General features: G+C 57.8%; 1 protein-coding gene across 2 annotated transcripts; it reads left to right on the top strand.

Moving 5' to 3' along the window:
- Positions 1–1557: 1557 nt before the first annotated feature.
- SIDT2 (SID1 transmembrane family member 2) lies at positions 1558–18563 on the top strand. 2 transcript variants are annotated; one of them, XM_025893468.2, is made up of 28 exons: positions 1558–1750; positions 2267–2343; positions 2452–3485; positions 5150–5271; positions 5572–5736; positions 5832–5877; positions 6266–6367; positions 6479–6562; positions 7471–7570; positions 7758–7823; positions 8707–8800; positions 9150–9202; positions 9952–10023; positions 10177–10248; positions 11243–11361; positions 11703–11776; positions 11877–11943; positions 12482–12555; positions 12683–12806; positions 13017–13134; positions 13647–13783; positions 13915–14023; positions 14282–14358; positions 14538–14584; positions 14863–14968; positions 15573–15683; positions 16915–17028; positions 17127–18563. In XM_025893468.2, exons 3-28 carry the CDS (start codon positions 3303–3305, stop codon positions 17187–17189), a joined length of 2499 nt encoding a protein of 832 aa, XP_025749253.1. In that variant the 5' UTR covers positions 1558–1750; positions 2267–2343; positions 2452–3302; the 3' UTR covers positions 17190–18563. The 2 variants fall into 2 exon arrangements, with proteins under 2 accessions (XP_025749253.1, XP_025749254.1); XM_025893469.2 differs by lacking the exons at positions 1558–1750; positions 2267–2343; positions 5150–5271 and having other exon boundaries at positions 3353–3485.
- The last annotated feature ends 1712 nt before the right edge of the window (positions 18564–20275 follow it).

A 20275-nucleotide genomic window follows, 5' to 3' on the forward strand; every position in this document is an offset into this window, starting at 1 on the left:
AAGTCATCTGAGCCTTGTGACCCACCCTGCCCTCATTGCCAGGGCTGGGGTTGGGCTTTTTATATAACATGGCAGATAATGCAGTAGCTGGACCAGCACAGAAAGCCCAGGGGGCTGCCCCCAGGCCTTGACATCTCCTTTGCACCCACAAGTCTGGCTTTGAGACCCAGCACTGCCCTTCTTTTATGCTAACTGCTGTAGCCAACAAAAAGGCCTTCTCTCCTCAGCACTGCCGGACCTGAGAAGGGACCTATTCATAACTGGGTTTTGCTGTTCCCTCCCTAGGGGGTGGGGCAGAAGGGCTGAGGAAAGTTCTGCAGACCTGAGAACTGCAAGAAAGTATGGGGCTGCCGCCCTCCTACCCTGTTTGAACACAGAGGGTGCTGAGGATTCAAAGGTTAAGCTCATGAGCCCTTGCAAAGGGGAAGGATCCTTTCTGGGTTTATTTAGATAGATTTCTCAAGAACTAAGATATTGCTAGGAGAAAGGGAGCAAACAAATATCAGCAGTCCCAGTCCCGGTTGTCTGGCCTCAAAGCAGTGGTTCTCAAAATGTATTGTGCATATCAAGCTTCTGGAGTGCTTGTAAAACCCAGATTCCTGGGCTGCACCTCCAAAGACTGCAATTCAACAACTGTAAGTTGTGTCTGGATATGCATTTTTAACAGGCTGGGAAGGGGTGGGGGCACGTTTTGCCCCAAAGCCTGAGAGGCAGAGTTGGAATGCCCCCATTCTGGGCTATTCAATACAGTCCCCGGACCAACCAGCCCAGAGCTGAGACTGGTGCTTCTCATAGCACCCAGGAAAGTTCCAGAAACCAGTTACATTACATCAAGCTAAGTGGGGAGCTCAAACTCAGAGTGGGAGTATTTTCTTAGAGTTCCAGATTTACTGGCAAGATGAGGAGTTCACCATGAGAGAGAAAGTGGAGTTCACTTGGAATGTGGAAATCCTACATCGACTACCCAAACTGGGCTGCTGACTGCATGGGCTTACAATGAAAAATCTTCCTATTATCCTGAGGGTCCTCCAATTCAGGTTTGTCTAGACGTGCTGGAGTCTAGTAAACTACTCACTCTACCTGTCTGTACAATGAGGGGTTGGTCGAGGAGTCTGCTAAGGTTCCCTTTGGTCTGACTCTAGGGTTCTCCAGAACCTGCAGCCTGCTTCTGATCTTCATCCTCAAGTACGACTGCTTGGGCAGGAGGCCAGGTCTAATTCTTGCAACACACCATTTGCCTAGTATAAATAGAACAGGAGTTGCACATAGTAGGTGCCCATTAAATATTTATTGCAGAAATGAATAAATATAAGTGGCCATGAGATAAAATAGTCCTCGTTGGAACAAAGCCCAGAGAAGAAGGCAGGGGCAGGAGCTGTGGCTGCAGGAATCTTGGGAGCAAGAGAATTCTCACAAGCCTCTGGCCCAGGTGGCTCCATCGGGTGTCTGCCAATTTCAGAGGTGGCCCTGTTATTCCTTTTCCTTTAAACATATCTAATTCGTCTTAAAAATCCATATGTATCGTAGGAAAGTTACACATTTTTATTTTTTTTAAAGATTTTATTTGAGAGAGAGAGAATGAGAGAGAGAGCACGAGAGGGAAGAGGGTCAGAGGGAGAAGCCGACTCCCCGCTGAGCAGGGAGCTCGATGTGGGACTCGATCCCAGGTCTCCAGGATCATGACCTGAGCTGAAGGCAGTCGTTTAACCAACTGAGCCACCCAGGCGCCCAATTTACACATTTTTAAAAGGTATATAAAAATGTTTTAAAACCATCCACAGTCCAGTGATTTTTCTTCCCTTTTTGGTACTTTTCCTTGCTTTTGGAATTAGAGGAAAATGATACATGCCACTTTTAAAATCATCTGTAATTCAAAGATTTCTCAACGTTTTCTATGCATGCCTACACATTTGGAAACCCTACTGTTGATATAGTGTAATATTGTGACTCCTCTGCTGATACCTTCCTTAAAGTCTTAAGCATCATTTTCAATGGCTTCAGGATAATAGCACCTTTAACCACTCCCTCATTATGGACATTTAGGCTGTTTCCTTTATGCTTTATATTACAAATATCGCAATAATAAGCATTACTGCCTACACATTTTTAATCTGTATTTATTTCCTTAGGAAAGAGTCCCAAAAGTGAAATTACTCTGTCAAAGAGTATAAAGCTCTTTAAACTTCTTGAAACACGGGCCAAAATGTTTTGTAGAAAAGTTTTCATCGATTTATACTGAAAGTTACTATCTCAATGAACTTTTTAGCTGCCTCTGCAGAGAAGAGGAGAAAGCCCTGCAAGCTCCCAGGCCTCCCTGAAGCCTCGCGGCCGCTGCAGTACAAAGTGAGAGGACGCAGAGGTTCCTTCTGTAGTTTTGCCTCAGCCATCCCTCCGCAGGGAAGGCGCCCGTCCTGTTTCCTAATTGAGTTCTTCCTTTCTTAATGGCCCAAGGATGGAGGATGTTGGTGGTAAAGGCAGTGAGGGTGGAGGTGGATCCTTACGTTTGAGCAAAGAAGACTTTGTCAACAAGAATCCCACACTCGGAGATCCTTCACGGAGACATCCATCTATTCCAACCAAAGTGAGCTTCCAGAGACGGGTAGGATGACGAAAGAGGACATGGTAGCAGGATAGGAGTTAGAGGCGGCTTCCAGCTGGAGGGCTGCGGCCCCTTTAAGGCCCAATCCGGGGCTTGGCCCTTTAAAATCTGTGTCAGTTTCCCCTGACGTCAGCGGGCGGGCCGGCCGCCCTGCTGTTTACCGCCTCGCGGCCCCGCACAGTCCCGGGAGTTGGGAGACCCGGGGCCGCCGCGGCCGCCCGCCCTTAAAGGGCCCGCGCCCCCAGGAAACAAGCCGCGCCGCGCGGCGTCGGGTCGCTGCCACCTATCACGCTCCTCACCCTCAGACCCTCCTCCCTTCCCGGCCGCCCCCGCTGCCGGCTTCCGTCCCTCCCTCCCCTTTCCCCGGCGTCTCCAAGCTCCCAGCAACCAGCCGCCCCCTGGCTCTTACGGCCCCGGCCGGCGGCCGCGGGGTCTCCCGGCCGCGCTCTGCCCCTCGCGAGCTGGCCCGTACCCCACATCCTTCCCTCCCTCTCCCGCCGCCCCTCCCCGCCAGGCCCCCTAGGAGCGTCTCTGCGGCTCCCGGGAGGGGACGTTTCCTGATCTCAGGCCGGGGTTAAAGTTCTGGTCCTGGTGAGATGCTGGAAGCTGCGGCCAGAGCCGCAACCCGTCCCGGAGGTGTCCTGTGGCCTGTCACCGTCCCCGCCACCACCGCTGCCGCCGCCACTGCCGCCTTGCCGGGGCCATGTTCGCTCTGGGCTTGCCCTTCTTGGCGCTCTTGGTGGCCTCGGGCGAGAGCCATCTGGGGGTTCTGGGGCCCAAGAACGTCTCGCAGAAAGACGCCGAGTTTGAGCGCACCTACATGGATGAGGTCAACAGCGAGCTGGTCAACATCTACACCTTCAACCACACTGTGACCCGAAACCGGGTGAGGGCTGGGCTGCGCTGGGCTGGGGGTTGGTGGTGAGTGGGTGAGCAGACCAGGGCTCCGCGAGTCAGTCAATCCTCTGCTCTTTTAGGAGGCCCGTGAACGCGACACCCCACCGGGTTTCCTTTTCCCAGAACCACACTGGACTCTCTTGACCAGTCCTCCTTGCTTTGCCACCAGCGTTTCTCTGAAGCTCCCACTGGACAGTTTCTAAAGTTATCTCCTTCCCATCTTCTCTTTGACCCCCTCCTTTCCACCAGCTGTGGTCTGAGCAGGGCTGGTCCAACACCCCAAATTTGACAGCCCCACCCATCCGGGTGCAGGGGGAAGCGGGGTAGCCACTGGGGTTGGCCCAGAAAACCCCAAGGAGATGAGACAGGCTGACTGAAAGGCTCTGCCCAGCCAAGTTATAGCTGAGCCTCCCCAGGGAGATGAATGCAGGCCTTCCCAGCTCTCTTTCTGCCTTAGAAAGCCAGCTGGCCTTGTAAGAGGAAGGTGGTGGAGATAAGACCAGCTCCCAAATGGGTTGGGAGGAGAGAGGAAGTTTGTGTCCAATGGGGAATCTACCTCACCCTGACTTTCTCTTTCATTTTTTCCCCGGCCACGAGTTAAATGTGATTGTAGCTAGATCTAGGAAGTCTAGACCCTGGGCAGAGCTGAGATTTGGAGAATTCTTGCAGCCTGACTCTGTGGTCTCTTGCCTAACACTCTCCATGATGGGATTTACTAAGAAGTGGTAGAGCTGATAGTGGCAGTCTGATTATTTTTCAGGATGGGGCGGGATCTGCCTTCTGTGGCAGGCCAGGATCTGCCTTCAGTGCCTGTTTCTCTGAAGTTTGATGTCCTCCTGCTTGGAGTCCTTTCTTCCTTCTCCCCCATAACTGGGGTCATCCTGGGAATTATGGTCTTCTACCCCTCGGGGAAACGTTGCCCTAGGGCTTGGGTCTCAGCAACCCAATAACAAGCATTATCAGGACTGATTGATTGATTGATTTTCTTAAGCTCCCACTGTTCTGTGTCTGTTCCTCCATGTGCCAAGAGTGAGAGTGTCTGCATTTTACAGAGGAGGATATCAAGGCTCAGAAGTGTGAAGGGACTTCTCCACAGCTCTAGCCCTTGGTCAAGAGCTAAGGATAGAACTTGGCTTTCTTAGCTTTCCACAGTCTCTTTGCCCACCTCCCCACTGGCTCTGGCCCCCAGATTAATTGTTGAATGGGGGCTTCCTGGCTCACAAGGAAGAAAATTGAGGAACACTTTTGCTCTCCTGTGTCCCCCTGTCCCTGTGCGTGGATATCCCAAGAACATGGATAAGTATGGGGTATCCTGCGGATGTCCAAGGTCTCCATTGTGTTTCCTGTTGGGAAGTGAGGCCCTGTAGTTGCATGGGTCCCATTGTCCTGCACATACCTGCCAGCCAGGACGGGGCCTCTTCTAAGAGCTTCTCCTCTAACTCAGGGCAAATCCCTCCTGGAGACTGGGGCTCCTCTGGCGGAAGAAGGGGCATAGCTTGCTGCCCAGCCTGACTGGAGGGAGGGGGTTGAGGGGGGAACAAAGCTGTCAGCATGACGGAGGGCAGGGCTCAGTCTCTGGAGCCATGTGTCCCCAGGAGCCGAGGTCGAGTCACTACAGGCTTGACTGAGGGGTGTTTCCATGTCATTCTGCAGACAGAAGGTGTGCGTGTGTCTGTGAATGTCCTGAACAAGCAGAAGGGGGCTCCTTTGCTGTTTGTGGTCCGCCAGAAGGAGGCTGTGGTGTCCTTCCAGGTGCCCCTAATCCTGCGAGGGCTGTGAGTAGGACCTGGGGGTCAGGGAGGGGGGTAGGCCTCGGCCAGGCCAGGCCCAGAGCCTCACCCAGGGCCTTATCCAGGGCCTCAGGCCACCCAGGAGCCCCTCTGTTTCTCTTCCCTGTTCCCTGAACCAAGGGGCTGCTCAGTGGCCAAGACTGCCAACTTGGAGCTTGTCAGCCTAGCTGGGTTAGGAGTAGGGAAAGCTGGAAACCAGAGTGGGGGAGTTGGGGCCTTGCTCCTATGGCATGGCTTGCTGGCTGGGACAGTAGTAACGTCCTGGCTTTCTGCTTTGGGCTATAGGTATCAGCGGAAGTACCTCTACCAAAAGGTGGAGCGAACGCTGTGCCAGCCTCCCACCAAGAACGAGTCCGAGGTCCAGTTCTTCTACGTGGATGTGTCCACCCTGTCACTGGTCAACACCACCTACCAGCTCCGGGTCAGCCGGATGGACGACTTTGTGCTCAGGTGTGCAAGGGCAATGCCAGGGGACCATGGGCCTGGCCTCCTTGCCAAGCTCAGGGAGTGACCGTGTTCGGGGGGGGGGGCTCTTCTCCCTCCAGGACTGGGGAGCAGTTTAGCTTCAATACCACAGCAGCCCAGCCCCAGGTAAGATCTGTCTGGCAACAGGCCCTCAGGAGGAGAAGTGGGGACATGGGAGTGGGAGTGGTTGGCAGACCCTGCTGGGAATCCCAGGTTGGCTGTCCCCTCGCCATGGAGGGACTCTGGCCCTGGGGTGGTCAGGGGACAGGCCGCGTGGGACTTGCAGAAGCATGGGGTCTGGCCGCCACCTCTCCTCCTTGCCTCTTGGGACACTATCCTGAGTGCCCACCTGAGGTTGAGGGGAGTGATGTAATAGGGCTGCTTTGGGTCAGGGTCCTTCTCCCCAGAGAGCTTCCACTGCCCAACCCTGAGAGGATATACACTGTTCCCTTCTAGAGGGACAGAGAGAGCATCCTCATGAGATGGGGCTCTCCCTGCCCTCCTGTGCCCTCAGTACTTCAAGTATGAGTTCCCGGAGGGAGTGGACTCGGTGATTGTCAAGGTGACCTCCAACAAGGCCTTCCCTTGCTCAGTCATCTCCATCCAGGATGTCCTGGTAAGTTGCCTGCCCTTTTTTTGCTCTCCACCAGCGGGTAGCAGGGCTGCTAAAGAGGGGGCCCAGGGCCCAGGTTCCTGCCCATTCGCCTCTCCCCTCTTCCCTCTGTAGTGCCCTGTCTATGACCTAGACAACAACGTAGCCTTCATCGGCATGTACCAGACTATGACCAAGAAGGCCGCTATCACTGTGCAGGTAGGAAATGCGCATGGCCCTATGGGAGATGTAGCCAGGTGCTGAGCTTTCCAGACCCTTGCTCCTTCACCCCTACCCCATTTCTACCCTACTGATAAGACTGAGTCTTGGCCTGCCAGTCCCTGAGGTTTGGGGCTCTGCAATTAATGTGAGGGTTGAATCATCATCCCAAAATCCTTGGGGTTAGGAAAGAGCAGAGTGCCTTTTCCGGCCATCACATCTGTTTCGGTCGCTGTAATGATATAGCTAACGGCGGGGGGGGCGCCTGGGGGGCTCAGTCCATTAAGCATCTGCCTTCAGCTCAGGTCATGATCCTGGGGTCCTGGGATCGAGCCCCACATCAGGCTCTCTGCTCAGCGGGGAGCCTGCTTCTCCCTCTGCTTGCCATTCCCCCTGCTTGAACTCTCTCTCTGTGTCGAATAAATAAGTAAAATTAAAAAAAAAAAAAAAAAAAAGAGAGAGAAAAGGGCCCTGGCTGATGCTGAGTGTTGCCCTTGGCGAAGGCTAAAACCTGTGCTGGGGGCAGGGAGGGTGAAACCATATGTTCACTTCGCAACATGTGAGTTGCAACTTGGGAGGCAGTAGGGGCCCCTCCACTTTTTCTTCTGGCTGATGCCCAGACCGTAATGGGGCACCCATGGATTCCACGATGGTAGGTCATACACACATTTGCTCACCTGGCTAGAGGTTAGGGTCATGATTTGGGCTCTAGAGCCAGTTAACTCTACCACTTACTGGCAGTGTAACCCTAAGGCCTAATAGGCGTAATGATAGTACTTATTTTGTAGGAATCTTAGTGAGGGCTGAGTAAAATTATGTGTGTATTTTGTTGATTGATTTTGATGATGATTGATGGTGATGATGGTTTTATCATCATCATCATCATCATCATCATCATCATCCTGCAGCGCAAAGACTTCCCCAGCAATAGCTTTTACGTGGTGGTGGTGGTGAAGACCGAAGACCAGGCCTGTGGGGGCTCCTTGCCTTTCTACCCCTTTGTAGAAGGTACACGGTGTGCCCTGGCCTGGCCCGGGTGGGGTGGGCTCGGTTGCTCCCTGGGAAGTAGAAGAATCTGTGTGGCTGATGCGGGGGTCTGCCGGATTTGGGGTTTTGGCCCTGGACTCTCCCAGGCCTGGTCCTACAAACTTTAGCCAAGCTCCAGGCGGTTACTTGTTTGACATTTTGCTTCCAGATGAACCGGTTGATCAAGGGCACCGCCAGAAAACCCTGTCCGTGGTGGTATCTCAAGCAGTCACGTGTGAGTGTGGGTGGCTGAGTGGCTGTTCCTCTCAGATCTAGGGGAGGGGGAGGGAGACCTACACGGCCAGTCCTGGAAGGGGGAGTGTTCTTGGCAGCCTTCACGATGGGCAGACCCAGAGGTGGGTCCCAGGGTGATGTGGTAGAGTTGGAGACTAACAATTGATGTACTGAGTTCCTGTTCTCTCTCCGCCCCTTGCGGGCAGTGCAATCTCACTGAGCCTCAGTTTCCTTGTCTCTATCGTGGTGGGTAATAGGATCTGTCCTGGTGGTCTTACCAAGTTGTGAGGTTTAGCACAAAATTAGCAGGAAAGTATTAGGCTCCTTGGTCATGCTCGATAAATATTTACTGAGTGATTGGATGGAGCCCTTTGTAAACTGGAAAATATAAGATAAAAATAAAGGATTGTAATGGGAGGGGAAAGAAGCTGCCTCTCTTGTATGGATTCTTCATTCAACAAATATTTATCGAGCACCTTCTATGTGCCAGGTGTTATGGTCTGGCTGAGTCCTCTGACTTGCAGAGTTCTGAGAGCTCTGAAGGGCAAAGGACTGGTCAGTGGGGCCACAGGACAGAGCAGCTTTCCTAGAGGACACAGTGCCCCCCCCCCCAGCCCCCAAGCTGTGTTTGGAAGGAAGCTGTGTTTGAAAACAGGATGGCGTTTTTGAGGAAGAGGGAGAGGAGAAAATTCTAGTAGAGGGCGCAACAGCAGGAGTGAAGGCAGGAATCATGTCAGAGTTTGGCATATTTGGGGACCTGCCTGTTGCTCACCCCGCCAGGTCATTGAGGGAAGAGGTGGGGGGAGCTGTGGCTGGGCCCTTGTCTGCCGTGTCGAGCGGTCTTGGAAGGTCTGATGTGCTCATCTTCCTCCTTCCCCTGACAGCTGAGGCCTATGTTGGCGGTATGCTCTTTTGCCTGGGCATATTTCTCTCCTTCTATCTGTTGACTATCCTCCTGGCCTGTTGGGAGAATTGGAGGTAAAGCGGGGCTGCCGGGCGTCCCCCTTTACTGGGGTGGGTCGAGCAGCCTGGCAGGATCTGAGCCAGTCCAGGGTCGCACTCCACACCATCATGGGGCATAGGAAGGGGGGGGTCCTAACTTTTAGGGTCGGTGGTCCATGGGCCTCTCCTCTGGAAACCAACCCCTGCCCTCAACCTCCTACCCAAGCAGGGAAACCCCACATTGCTCCCCAGCCTGGGAGGAACCTTTGGGGCACAGCTGGGAGGACAGGTTTATGGGGTGGAGAGGGCGGAAGGCAGGCTGGCCCAGCATTGGAGGGGCCCTCGGCCTGCCCCCCTGGTTTGCCTCTGGATTCTGTTCCTGCAGGCAGAGGAAGAAGACGCTTCTGGTGGCCATGGACCGAGCCTGCCCAGAAAGCGGTACCTCCAGAGGGCCTGGGCAGGGAGGGCAGAGTTTGCTCTGTGCTTTGCTGGATGGATCCCTTGGGGGCTGGAGGAGGAAAGGCCAGCTGGGGGCTCCTGGATGTCCAGACTGGGCATAACAGTCCACAGATGGAAACGGGGCTGGGCTGTTGTATCCCGGTGGCCCTAACGTGCCCGCCTTAACGCTGCCACTTGATTCATTCTCTGGGTCTGGCTACACTGTCTGTCCGCCTCAGGCGATGTAGCTCACCATCTGGGCAATTATTAACTTTCCATTCTCTCTCCTTTTCTTCCATCCTTCCCTCTCTGTCTGTCCTCCTTCCTGCTTGGGACTTCTCTCTCAGCTTCTCTCCTTGGTAAGCTCCAGGTGCTGTGGGCAGAGGAGCTGAGGTCCAGAATGGGGGAGGGAGCGGACACACTGGGGTGTCTGGGTGGGACCTGGGCAGGCCGCTCGCTCTCCTAGCTGGCCATTTAGACCCATCGATTCCTTGACCTCTCTCCCCCCCCCCCCACACCCCATAGCGAGGACAAAGGATGGCCAGGGTTTCCACGGGGACACAGTGGGAGGTTGGGGCAGCTTTTGGCCGTGGGAGCGAGGTGTGTTTGGTGTTTGTCAGGATAGGTGCTTATTCTTTGCTGCTGCTGTGGCCCCTCCGTGTCTCTCTGGAGTCTTCCTTCTCTCTTCTCCTTGGCTTTTGGGCCCTCTCTGTTTCCAGAGCTGAGGGGACCTCGATTTCTCCTTGCAGGTCACCCTCGGGTGCTCGCCGACTCCTTCCCTGGCAGCTCCCCATATGAGGGCTACAACTATGGCTCCTTCGGTACGTGTCAATGCCAGAGATTGTCCTTGCCCATTCACAACCCGGGCTCCTTGGGCTTCCCCCTCCAAGGTGGCAGAGTGGCAGCGGGCCCCTCCCGACCCCAGCGTCTCCTTGCCTTCCCACCGGCCTCACCGCGTCCCGTGTGCCCCGCAGAGAACAGCTCCGGGTCCACGGACGGCCTGGTCGATAGCACGGGCACGGGAGACCTCTCCTACGGTTACCAGGGTGAGTGAGCCAGGCGGGGCTGAGCAGGCTGGGTGAAGCGAGGCGAAGAGCACCGGCCCCTTCTGGCAGGCGCTGGCACCGGGAGCGGGGCTGCTGTCTCCCTGCCCCCCTCTTCTCTCCGCCTTTCCTCCTTGGCCCCACTTCCCGGTAACTTTCCCTTTCCTTTGAAGGGCACGACCAGTTCAAGCGGCGCCTCCCCTTTGGCCAGATGCGGCAGCTGTGCATTGCCATGGGTAGATGTGGGGTGGGGGGGGCGCTGCTCTGCCAGTCAGCTCCTGCCAGGGGGCCAGAGAGACGCTTTGTGCATGGCTTCCCCATCTAATGTCAATAATTGCCCGCTCTTGTGTCTTGTGAGAGAAGCAGGCACTGGCCTTGATGCTGGTGGGCTGGCACCCCAACTGCCACCAGGCCAGATGTTGTGGTTTGCTGCCAAACCCTCACTCCCTGGCCTGCCGGGGTAGGGCCCATGGGCAGGGGTGTCATGTCCTGGCCTCTGGGGGCTTTGGTCAGGCATGGTCACAGGAAGCTTCTGAAGGCACCAGAAAAGAACAGGAGCAGGTGCTCTTCCTAGAGGCAGCCTGTCACCCTTGCCTGCACCCCAGAGCCCACTGGGTCTCTACCCAGTGGAGGCCAAGGCAGTGTCCTCTCAGAACCCACACGGCTGGGCACCTAATCAGCATGACTTCTGCCGAATTCAGTCCTGTTGCTTGTGTCTGGGGTCCAAGGTCTGCTCGGGGTTCTGGCCTGGAAGTCCTACTTCAGTTTGGTGGCCACCTGTTTGGCGGCCTCTTCCCAGAACCCACCCTTGTTCCCCTCAAGGACTTAGGAGCACCCAATACCTTTGCCCTGGGCCTGAGCCCACCTCCACCCCTGCTCTGAGCCCACAGTTTGCCTCTTCCCACTGCCCAGTAATTGTGACAATTGCCCCAGGTGGGTGGGGACAGACCTTGGGCTCTGTGCCTACTGGTTAACTCTTCCCTCCTGCCCACCCCAGATCGCTCCCTAGACCCTGTGGGCACTCGGCCTCGCCTGGACTCCATGAGCTCTGTGGAGGAGGATGACTACGACACATTGACTGACATTGATTCGGACAAGAATGTCATTCGCACCAAGGTCCGATGCCATGCGGGCTGGCCCTGGCCGTGGGTTTCCCAAGGAAGGGAGATTCTGTGTTCAGGCCCCAGCACATCTCCCCCTGGGGTGACATCTTAGGGGAACAAAGGGAAAGAGCTCAACTGGGGCAGGATCAGTTCCAGGGGAAGCCCGCTCTGCTCCCAGCCCTTCCAGACTAATCGGCCGGCAGCAACGGGGTGGCCTTCAGCCATGCCCTGCAGAATTATGGCCTGCGGGAGGGGCGGGGGGACTCCTCGTGTCCTCCTCTAGCCTGGGCAAGAGGGGCTTCTCCCAGTCACCCGGGCGGTGGGAAAGCGGGGCTCATTCCAGCTTCTCCCTAGCAATACCTCTACGTGGCCGACCTGGCACGCAAGGACAAACGTGTCCTTCGGAAAAAGTACCAGATCTACTTCTGGTGAGTGGGCCGTGGGGGCCGGCCTTCCTGTTACTGGCAGGGTGGTGTGGCAGTGGCGCCTCAGGCCCCGCCTCCTCACCGCTGCCCCCCCACTCCGCAGGAACATCGCCACCATCGCTGTCTTCTATGCACTTCCTGTGGTGCAGCTGGTGATCACGTACCAGACGGTGAGCGGCTCCCCTGGGCCCGTACGGAGCGCCCTCGCCCAGTGTCCCAGCTTGGGGCTCTGGTGTGAGTACAGGTCATAGGTCACAGGACCCGGGTTCAGATCCTAAGTCTGCCTCATGGGCTGGGTGACGTGAGCTCCCTGAGCATCAGTGTTCTCATCTGCAAAATGGGACAGCACGGTAACAGTGACGGCACCTTCCCCAGTTTGTCACAGGGCTTAATGCAACTAGGCTCATGGGACTTGGTAGGTCTCGGTTTCCCTTCCCTTTTCTCTGTGCTGTGAGGCAAGACCCTCTGTCACGGTCATGCCCCATGATCTTGGGCTCCACCTAGCGTGGGGGGAGGGGTGCGGGGGGCAGTGACTGTGTCAGAGAGGGCTGGCCCGGCGCACGGATATGCCCGCGAGCCGCTTATGCGGCACCGTGTCGTCCTGCCGCGTGGGACTGTGTGGTGTGGCCCGGGCTCCGGCCTGGCTCCCTCTCGCCTGGGCTCTAGGCCCAGTCAGGTGCTTTAGTAGCCCCTCCCGCTCCCCTGCAGGTGGTGAATGTCACCGGGAATCAGGACATCTGCTACTACAACTTCCTCTGTGCCCACCCGCTGGGCAACCTCAGGTGGGGATCACTGGGGCTGAGCTAGGGTACCGGGAAGAGGGGCCGGCGCTCTGCCCAGGTCTGCCCCAGGTGGGGAAGAGGCCAGAGTATGGGGCCAAGGCCATGTGCCCCCTGTCGCCCCTTCCAGCGCCTTCAACAACATCCTGAGCAACCTGGGGTACATCCTGCTGGGGCTTCTCTTCCTGCTCATCATCCTGCAGCGGGAGATCAACCACAACCGGGCCCTGCTGCGCAACGACCTCCACGCCCTGGTGAGAGAGCACCTGCCGCTGAGGCCGTGGTTCCAGGCCTTTCTGCAGGCCGGCCCCGCCCGGCCCTGCCCTGCCCACATGCCACTCCATTCCTCTCTCCGCTCGCCCTCCCTGCCCTCCCTTCGGTCCGGCCCTTTCTCCCGCCCCCCCCGCCCCCCCCCCCGCTCCCTCCTGCTTCACCTCCTCTTTCCCTTCACTTCTCCCCAACAGGAATGTGGGATCCCAAAACACTTCGGCCTGTTCTATGCCATGGGCACAGCGCTGATGATGGAAGGGCTACTCAGTGCCTGCTATCATGTCTGCCCCAACTACACCAACTTCCAGTTTGGTGAGTGGGGCCTGCCTCTTCCCCGGCTGCACCGAGAGCAGGGCCCTGCCTGAGGTCCTCCGCCATCCCCAAGTCACCACCAGGGATCTCCAGCACTCAGCCCTGTGGGAGACTCCAGAGCTGGGCTTCCTGTGGGCACACACGTCCTAGTTTATAGAAAAGAGGCAGCTCGGTGCTGCCGCACTCATTTGTTGAGTGTGTTCTATGGAAAGGCCTGGATAAACACCGAGAAAACGATCATAATTGAGCTGTGGTCCCTGACCTCAGGGTGCTCAGACTAAGTTGCCCTTGTTGTCAGGGGAGGTCAGGCTGGGTGCCGGCCAGCGGGACAGCAGTGTGGGGTCCTAGAGACACTCACAGGACTGGAGTTCAAATGTCAGCCCGCCAGCAGCTCCCTCTGTGGCCATGAGAAGGCGTGGGGGCTCTCTCCGCCCCCCGGATTCTTTGGGCTGGGAGCTCCCTGCTGAAGTCCGGCAGTGTGTTCGTAGCTCACGTTCCTGTCCCCAACCCAGACACATCGTTCATGTACATGATTGCCGGCCTGTGCATGCTGAAGCTCTACCAGAAGCGGCACCCGGACATCAACGCGAGCGCCTACAGCGCCTACGCCTGCCTGGCCGTGGTCATCTTCCTCTCCGTGCTGGGCGTGGTGAGGCCCTGGCCTGCGGCGCCCCCTGCTCTGAGCCCCGCTCCTCGGGAGGAAGGGCGGGCTGGGGGGGGGCGGCTCTCCTCGGCGCCTCCTCAGCTCTGCCTACGGCGGCCCCCCTCCGCCCCTGACAGGTGTTTGGCAAAGGGAACACGGCGTTCTGGATTGTCTTCTCCGTTATCCACATCATCGCCACCCTGCTCCTCAGCACCCAGCTGTATTACATGGGCCGCTGGAAGCTGGGTGAGCGCATGCCCGGGGCAGGGCGTGGAGGGGGGCAGCTGGGCCCCACGGGATGAGGGGTCGGTGGCCTCAGGGACTTGGACTCACTGCCGACTTTGGGTTCTGCCCTCTGGCTGGGGGGCCTGGAAGAATCACAGAGTGAGGAATTAGATGAGGGTTGGCACAGCTGTGCCCTCCGAAGGCCTGGGCTTCTCTCTGCTGGCGCGGGCCAGGGGCTAGGGAAAGAGGGGTGCCCGTCAGCACTTTCCCTTCTTGCAGACTCGGGGATCTGCCGCCGCATCCTCCACGTACTCTACACAGACTGCATCCGGCAGTGCAGCGGGCCCCTCTACGTGGTACCAGCCCAGCTCCCCAAGCCCTCCTCCTCCATCTGCTCTTTTCCCTCTGGTGGGGGGGGGGGGGGTTGCCGCTGAGAGCCCAGGGGAGGGTGGGGACCGGCTGACTTGGGCCTTCTTCCACTTTTCTCCCTGTCTCTCTTCCCCCTCTCAGTCCCCGTGTCTCTGCTTCCCTCCAGGACCGCATGGTGCTGCTGGTTATGGGCAACATTATCAACTGGTCACTGTGAGTCTGGCCATTGTCTGTGGTAGCCTGGCTGGGTGGATGGACAGCTGGGGACTGGGCCAGCCACTGGCTGCCTTGGGGGCCACGGACAAATTCTAAGCTTTGGGCATGAGAAATGGGGGCTCGGGAGAGAGATGTTGGCACCTGGGGTTGTAGAATTTCTGTGGGCCTCTGAACCCAACCTCACATCATAATAAAATGTGGGGTAGGGGTGAGGGAGAGCCCCTTTCTCGCTCTTGGCCCTCCCCTGCTTCACCAGCTCTTCCTCCCTTTGCCAGAGCTGCCTATGGGCTCATCATGCGCCCCAATGATTTCGCCTCCTACTTGTTGGCCATTGGCATCTGCAACCTGCTTCTGTACTTCGCCTTCTACATTATTATGAAGGTGAGTGGGGGGTGCTGAGCCTCCTCCGCCAGGTGCCCTGCCTTTGCAGGATGGAGCTGGGCACAGCCTGCTTCAGGGTAGCGTTGAGAGGGCGTGGACATTTTTCCTTCATCTCTACTGATGAGGTCTAAGGAGGGGAGAGGCCAGAGTCTCTTGCATGTACTCCAGCTCTATCCAGAGACCCTTGCCTACTCCAGGAATGGCCCTGCAAGTGGGAAGAGCCCCATGCAGTGCAGAGGGCTTTGAGCTGGGGCTCACCAGGTCTGCAGAGGCGGGGGCCTCCGACAGCCGGGCGCTTTGCAGGGACCCTTCTGCCTTCCAGTAGTGAGAGGAACCTCTACACAAGGAGAGCCCCCTGGCCAGTGCACCCTGCCAGCATGGGGCTCTGTGCACATGGAGGCCTAGCCAGGGTGGACATTAGGGGTGAGGACACCAGGCTGCTGGTGTGGGACAAGGTAACTGTAGCTATTCGAGGTGAGGGTGTGAATCTAGGAAGGCTTCCTGAAGGATCCATCCTGTGTGCTGAGAAGTGGCACGGAGGGTAGGCAGGGAAACGGGCTGGGCCAGGGTCTGGCCCTCAGGCTGTTTTTCCCTCCCCACCCAGCTCCGCAGTGGGGAACGGATCAAGCTCATCCCCCTGCTCTGCATTGTCTGCACCTCCGTGGTGTGGGGCTTTGCACTCTTCTTCTTCTTCCAGGGACTCAGCACCTGGCAGGTGAGTGGTGACCCCGCTGAGAGGGTGGGGAGTGGCCCACAGGCTCATTGTGAGCCGACGAACAGCCACTTCCCTTCACAGACACCATTGGTGAGCACTAACCATGCCCTCACAGCCGCCTTCCCGCTTCACCCTCCTGACACTCAACGGGCCAGCATGGGGGCTTCCCCCATTTTACCTATGAGGCAGCTGAGGTTCAGAGAGGCCAAGGGACCTGCCCAGGGGCACAGAGCCCGCAAGTGGCATGGCTAGGGTTTGAAACCAGAAGTACCAGGCTCTCCCCTCTGCCTCATAGGCACCTGCCATGAATCACATTTCGATTCTGTGATCAGAACCAAGTCTGGCCGGGTGTCTGCCTTTGAAGTACCTATAATCTAGTTCAGGAGAGAGAGGGAGAGACCATCAGTTCCTGGACTGCTCTTTGCAGTATGCTACACAAGGCGAAGCATATAGACAAGACAGGAAGGGGGAATGGACGCGAGGACAGAGGACAGAGTTAGGAGGTCCAGGAAAGCTCCCTGGTGGAGGCAGACCTTGCTCATGGCCTTAAAGGCCTTGGGTGATGAGAAAGGGCCCTGTGGCCCAGTGATGCTGTGACCGGAATCATGACCCAGAGGCAGAACTAGACGAGGCAGATTCGGGGTCAGCGAGAGCAGGAATTTGGGAACTGAGTGAGACTGTGAACTCCCGAGGGCAGGACAATCACTGTCATCTCAGCGTTTGGCACAGTTGGCCCCAGACACAGTGCTGTCCGGTTGGTGTTGGTTGGATAGGGTTATGGGGGAGCAGGGAGGACCCTGAGCAGCCTTAGGTCGTGGCCCACAGTCATGGCTCGTGTTGTCCTTGGGCGGGGAGGGGGGGTGACCCGCCGGCAACGCTCTGGAGAACAAGTGAGCCTGCAGGTGCTGATTCCAAGGCAGGGACCCGAGGTAGGAGGCTTCCGAGGTCTTCCAGCGTCTCGAGGTGACTCGCCCCGCCGCTCGGATACAGGGCAGAAGAATCGGAGGGAGGAGGGTCTAAGGGAAAGGAAAGGGCAGAAGCCAGCACCCTCCGGGAGAAATCTGCAACAAAGAGCCGATGCTCAGATGTGGGAGACAGGGCAGGGGTGAGTCAGAAGGAGGGTGCGCGTGCCTGGCGCCGCAGCAGGGCAGACACAGGGAGCTGCAGGCCGGGTCTGGTCCTGGTTGGGTGGGCAGCGTCCCAGGCGGCTCTCCCCGTTGTCCCTCCCCAGAAAACGCCTGCGGAGTCACGGGAGCACAACCGCGACTGCATCCTCCTGGACTTCTTTGATGACCACGACATCTGGCACTTCCTGTCCTCCATTGCCATGTTTGGGTCATTCCTGGTCCGTGAGGCTGCCCTGCCCCAGCACGGGGGGGGTGGGGTAGAGGCCCAGGTTGCAGGGCGGCCTGCGCCTGACTCAGCGTCCACCCCCACCCCCAGGTGTTGCTGACCCTGGACGATGACCTGGACACCGTGCAGCGGGACAAGATCTACGTCTTCTAGCAGGAGCCAGGCCCCTTGCTTTCCTCACGGGGGCCCCCGAGCTTCTCTGCCTCACTGCCCAGAGCCTCTGTAGCTCCGGGGGTGTGAGTCCCCGCCCTGCGGCCCAGTGTGGGTGGTGGCAGGACAGCGAGGTCTAGCCCACGCTTGGCCTGGGACAGTCATGGCGGGGGCCATGAGCCCTGCATCTGCCCTCTGCCAGGGAGGAGGCCCGCTCCCCTAAAGCCCCAGATGTTGGCCACTGGCTTCTGCTTCTCAGTGTTGAGGGCCTCTCATGGGCCCCGTCCATTGGCTCTCCCATCTGTCCCTCTGCAGGAGGAAGGAGGGAAGTGGTGTTGCCCCGCCCATCTCATCTCTTCTGCCCGTCCTTCCCTTCCCCAGGAGCCTGCGACCCCGAGCCCTTTCTTCCTTCTTCCCGAGCTCCAATCCAGGGCCTGGTTGGGCCTGATTCTCTGTCCTGCGCCAGGGCCCCACTGCCTTTGGGGCTGTCCCTGACTGCCATCACTGCCCGTTCCATTCGGGATGAACGGGGGTGTAGGATTTCGGAGGCCGGCCAGCTGGTGCCAGGCTTTTGGTGCTAAGGCCTAAGAGGGGCTGCAGGCAGTGCAGCCTCCCCCCTCTGACCTGTGCTTGGGACTGGCTCTGTAGTAGTAAGGGTCAGTCCACGTGAGAGTCGCCTTGATCTGAGCGGCTGAATTCAGAGGTCACCTTCCTATCCCGTCGGCCCCCAGACTGATGTTGGCACCAGGATTGGAGGGAGAGATCAATTCCCCCTTCCCTTCCTTTTTCTTTCCAACCCTCCGTCCTGCCAAGCCCCAGCTGGGGGCCTTCCAGTGCCATTGACACTGCCCAAGAATGTCCAGGGGCAAAGGAGGGGTATAGGAGGCGCCCAGCCTCTCCTGCCTCCTCCACAGCCGTGGGAGCCCCGGTGCCTAATCTTAGAAGGAGGCTCAGGAAGGGACATGACACTCCCCTCCGTGTCCCCGGTCCAGCCTCACTCTAGGACCCAGGGCTGGCTTCTGTGTTTCCGTCCTGTCTTCGGCCAAGTTTTGTGTTAGTCACACATATATGTAGGAAACTTTGGAGTTTACACTGAGTTGCCCCAGCTCTGGGCCCCTAGCTGCTCTGGTACTTCGATCCCCGTCACCCTACCTGGTTCGTTCCAGATGCCAAGACTGGGGGAGGCCAGGTCGGGCCTCTGCCTCGGGGATGGGAGTGTGTTTTATTCTGCCCAACTTGTTTTTATAGCTCTCCCTGGGGCTGGGGAGAGGAGGTGGATCTGGATCTTTTTTCAGAACTCCGCTTAATGTTTCCAGGCTGTGGTTGCATTTCTGTTTTCTATGAATGAGTCTGCATTCAATTAAAGAAACAGCCAGACGCGGTTCTCGGGCCCCTGTTTGCTCCCCCGTTCTGGGTGGAGGTGTTGAGAAGCAAGGGTGGGACAGAGGCCCTCCATTTCCCAGCTCTTCTGGTCTGCCTTTCTCTTTTCAAAAAAAGAGAGTCTCCCTTGTTTTCTCCATGTGTCCTCAAGTCCCCCGTGTCTCTCCTCCCCTTTGAGCAACTGCATCAGCTCAGGAAACATGTACCAGGGGCCTGCTCCGTGCCAGGCACCTGTTGGGCAGTGAAGATGATGGGGTGAAGAAGTCTGCGCGCCGCCGCCGCCCCCCGTTACCTGGCAAATGGCAGAGCCTCTGCCCACCTGGCCCCTCACCTGCAAGTCAGGCCGGCTTCCCTTCTGGCCTGAGCCTCTCCCAGGCTGGCCGGCCGCCAAGTGCGGCCAGTGCTCCCTGATGTGACTTTAATGGCCGGGAGAATGCAGGCCGAGGCGGGGCTGGTTCTCCGGGGACCCAAGATGGAGAGTGTATGGTGGCTAAAGGCGCATGCGCGGAGGGCAGGCGGGCTCCCAGAAGAGGGAATTTGGAAACGACCCTAGAAAGTTGATTTCGGTTCCAACAGGCCTAGGAGGCCAAGATTTGGGGGATCAGAAAGCTGGCGAATTCAGACCTAAGGAGAGGGGCGCTGCCCTCTAGCTAATCCCCCGCCCCTTTCCCTGCACTTCCCAGCCAACACCACTGGGGGGCACTCCAGCTCTGCGTCGCTGGGCTCTGGCGTTAGGAGGCTGGCTGTGGTGGGCGTCCCCTCCGCCGCCCACTGCCCAGTGCCGAGCTCAGCTGCCCCTCTCCTGGAGGGTGTCCAGGGTGTGGTGGAGAGTGTTAGCTCCTCCCTGCCAGGCCGCCCTAGGGAAAGGGGTGGGGTGCCCTCACAGTGGGCAGCTCAAGAGACCCCACTGGTAGGCTCACCTTCTTCGGGTACCCTTTCCCCAGACCCCTGAGGCCAGGTGCAAGCCACATATCGGTGGGTCTCCTTCCAGGAGTGATGAAGCCCAGTCTGTTCTCTAGGGTAGGTAGGGACTGTTCCACAGGGAGGGAGGGAGGATAGCAGCCTCTGAGCCTCCCGCCCAGTATTGGCGTCTCAGCCCTGCCAGGCCTTAGAAACCGCCTGGATAGGGGCCAGGGTCGACTGAGCTGCCGCTGAGCCCCCAGATTCCACCCGCATCTAAGGCAGGGAACTCAAGACCCACCCCCACCGAAAGCTCTCAACCTGAGCAGGGTGGGGCGACTGAGGAGTGGGTCCGCCAGCCAGGCCCCTCCCACACGGGGGCCAGCAGGGACACCCAGCTTCCGCCACTCTTGCGCCCCCCCAACCCCCCCGCAACGTGGTCTTGAGCTTACTCAGGCACTCTGAGCCTGTTTCTTTATCTGAAAATGAGGTTAGTAATTATGCTCCCACGATACAGCCCTGAGGATTAAATGAGAGCATGTGCAAAGCATTTGCCTGGCATGTCGTAGGTTCTCAGTAAAGGTTAGCTCCTATTCCAAGGAGAGTGAAACCCCCAGGACAGGGTGGCTGGTTGGTCCACCACCAGCCTCAGGGATGGATCTCCGCAGCTCTTTCCCCCTCTCTCTGGCCAGACCCTTTTGAATTTCCCCTGCCCTCAAACTCGGGGGCAGGGAGCAGTGAAGAAGGAGCAGCCCTAAGTCCAGAGAGCGGGGAAGGCCTTCATGGTCCTGTCCATAAAAGGCTTTTCC

Source organism: Callorhinus ursinus, unplaced genomic scaffold (genome assembly GCF_003265705.2).
Source record: "Callorhinus ursinus isolate GAN/ISIS: 27379988/994484 unplaced genomic scaffold, GSC_fseal_2.0 scaffold19, whole genome shotgun sequence".
Classification (NCBI taxonomy): domain Eukaryota; kingdom Metazoa; phylum Chordata; class Mammalia; order Carnivora; family Otariidae; genus Callorhinus; species Callorhinus ursinus.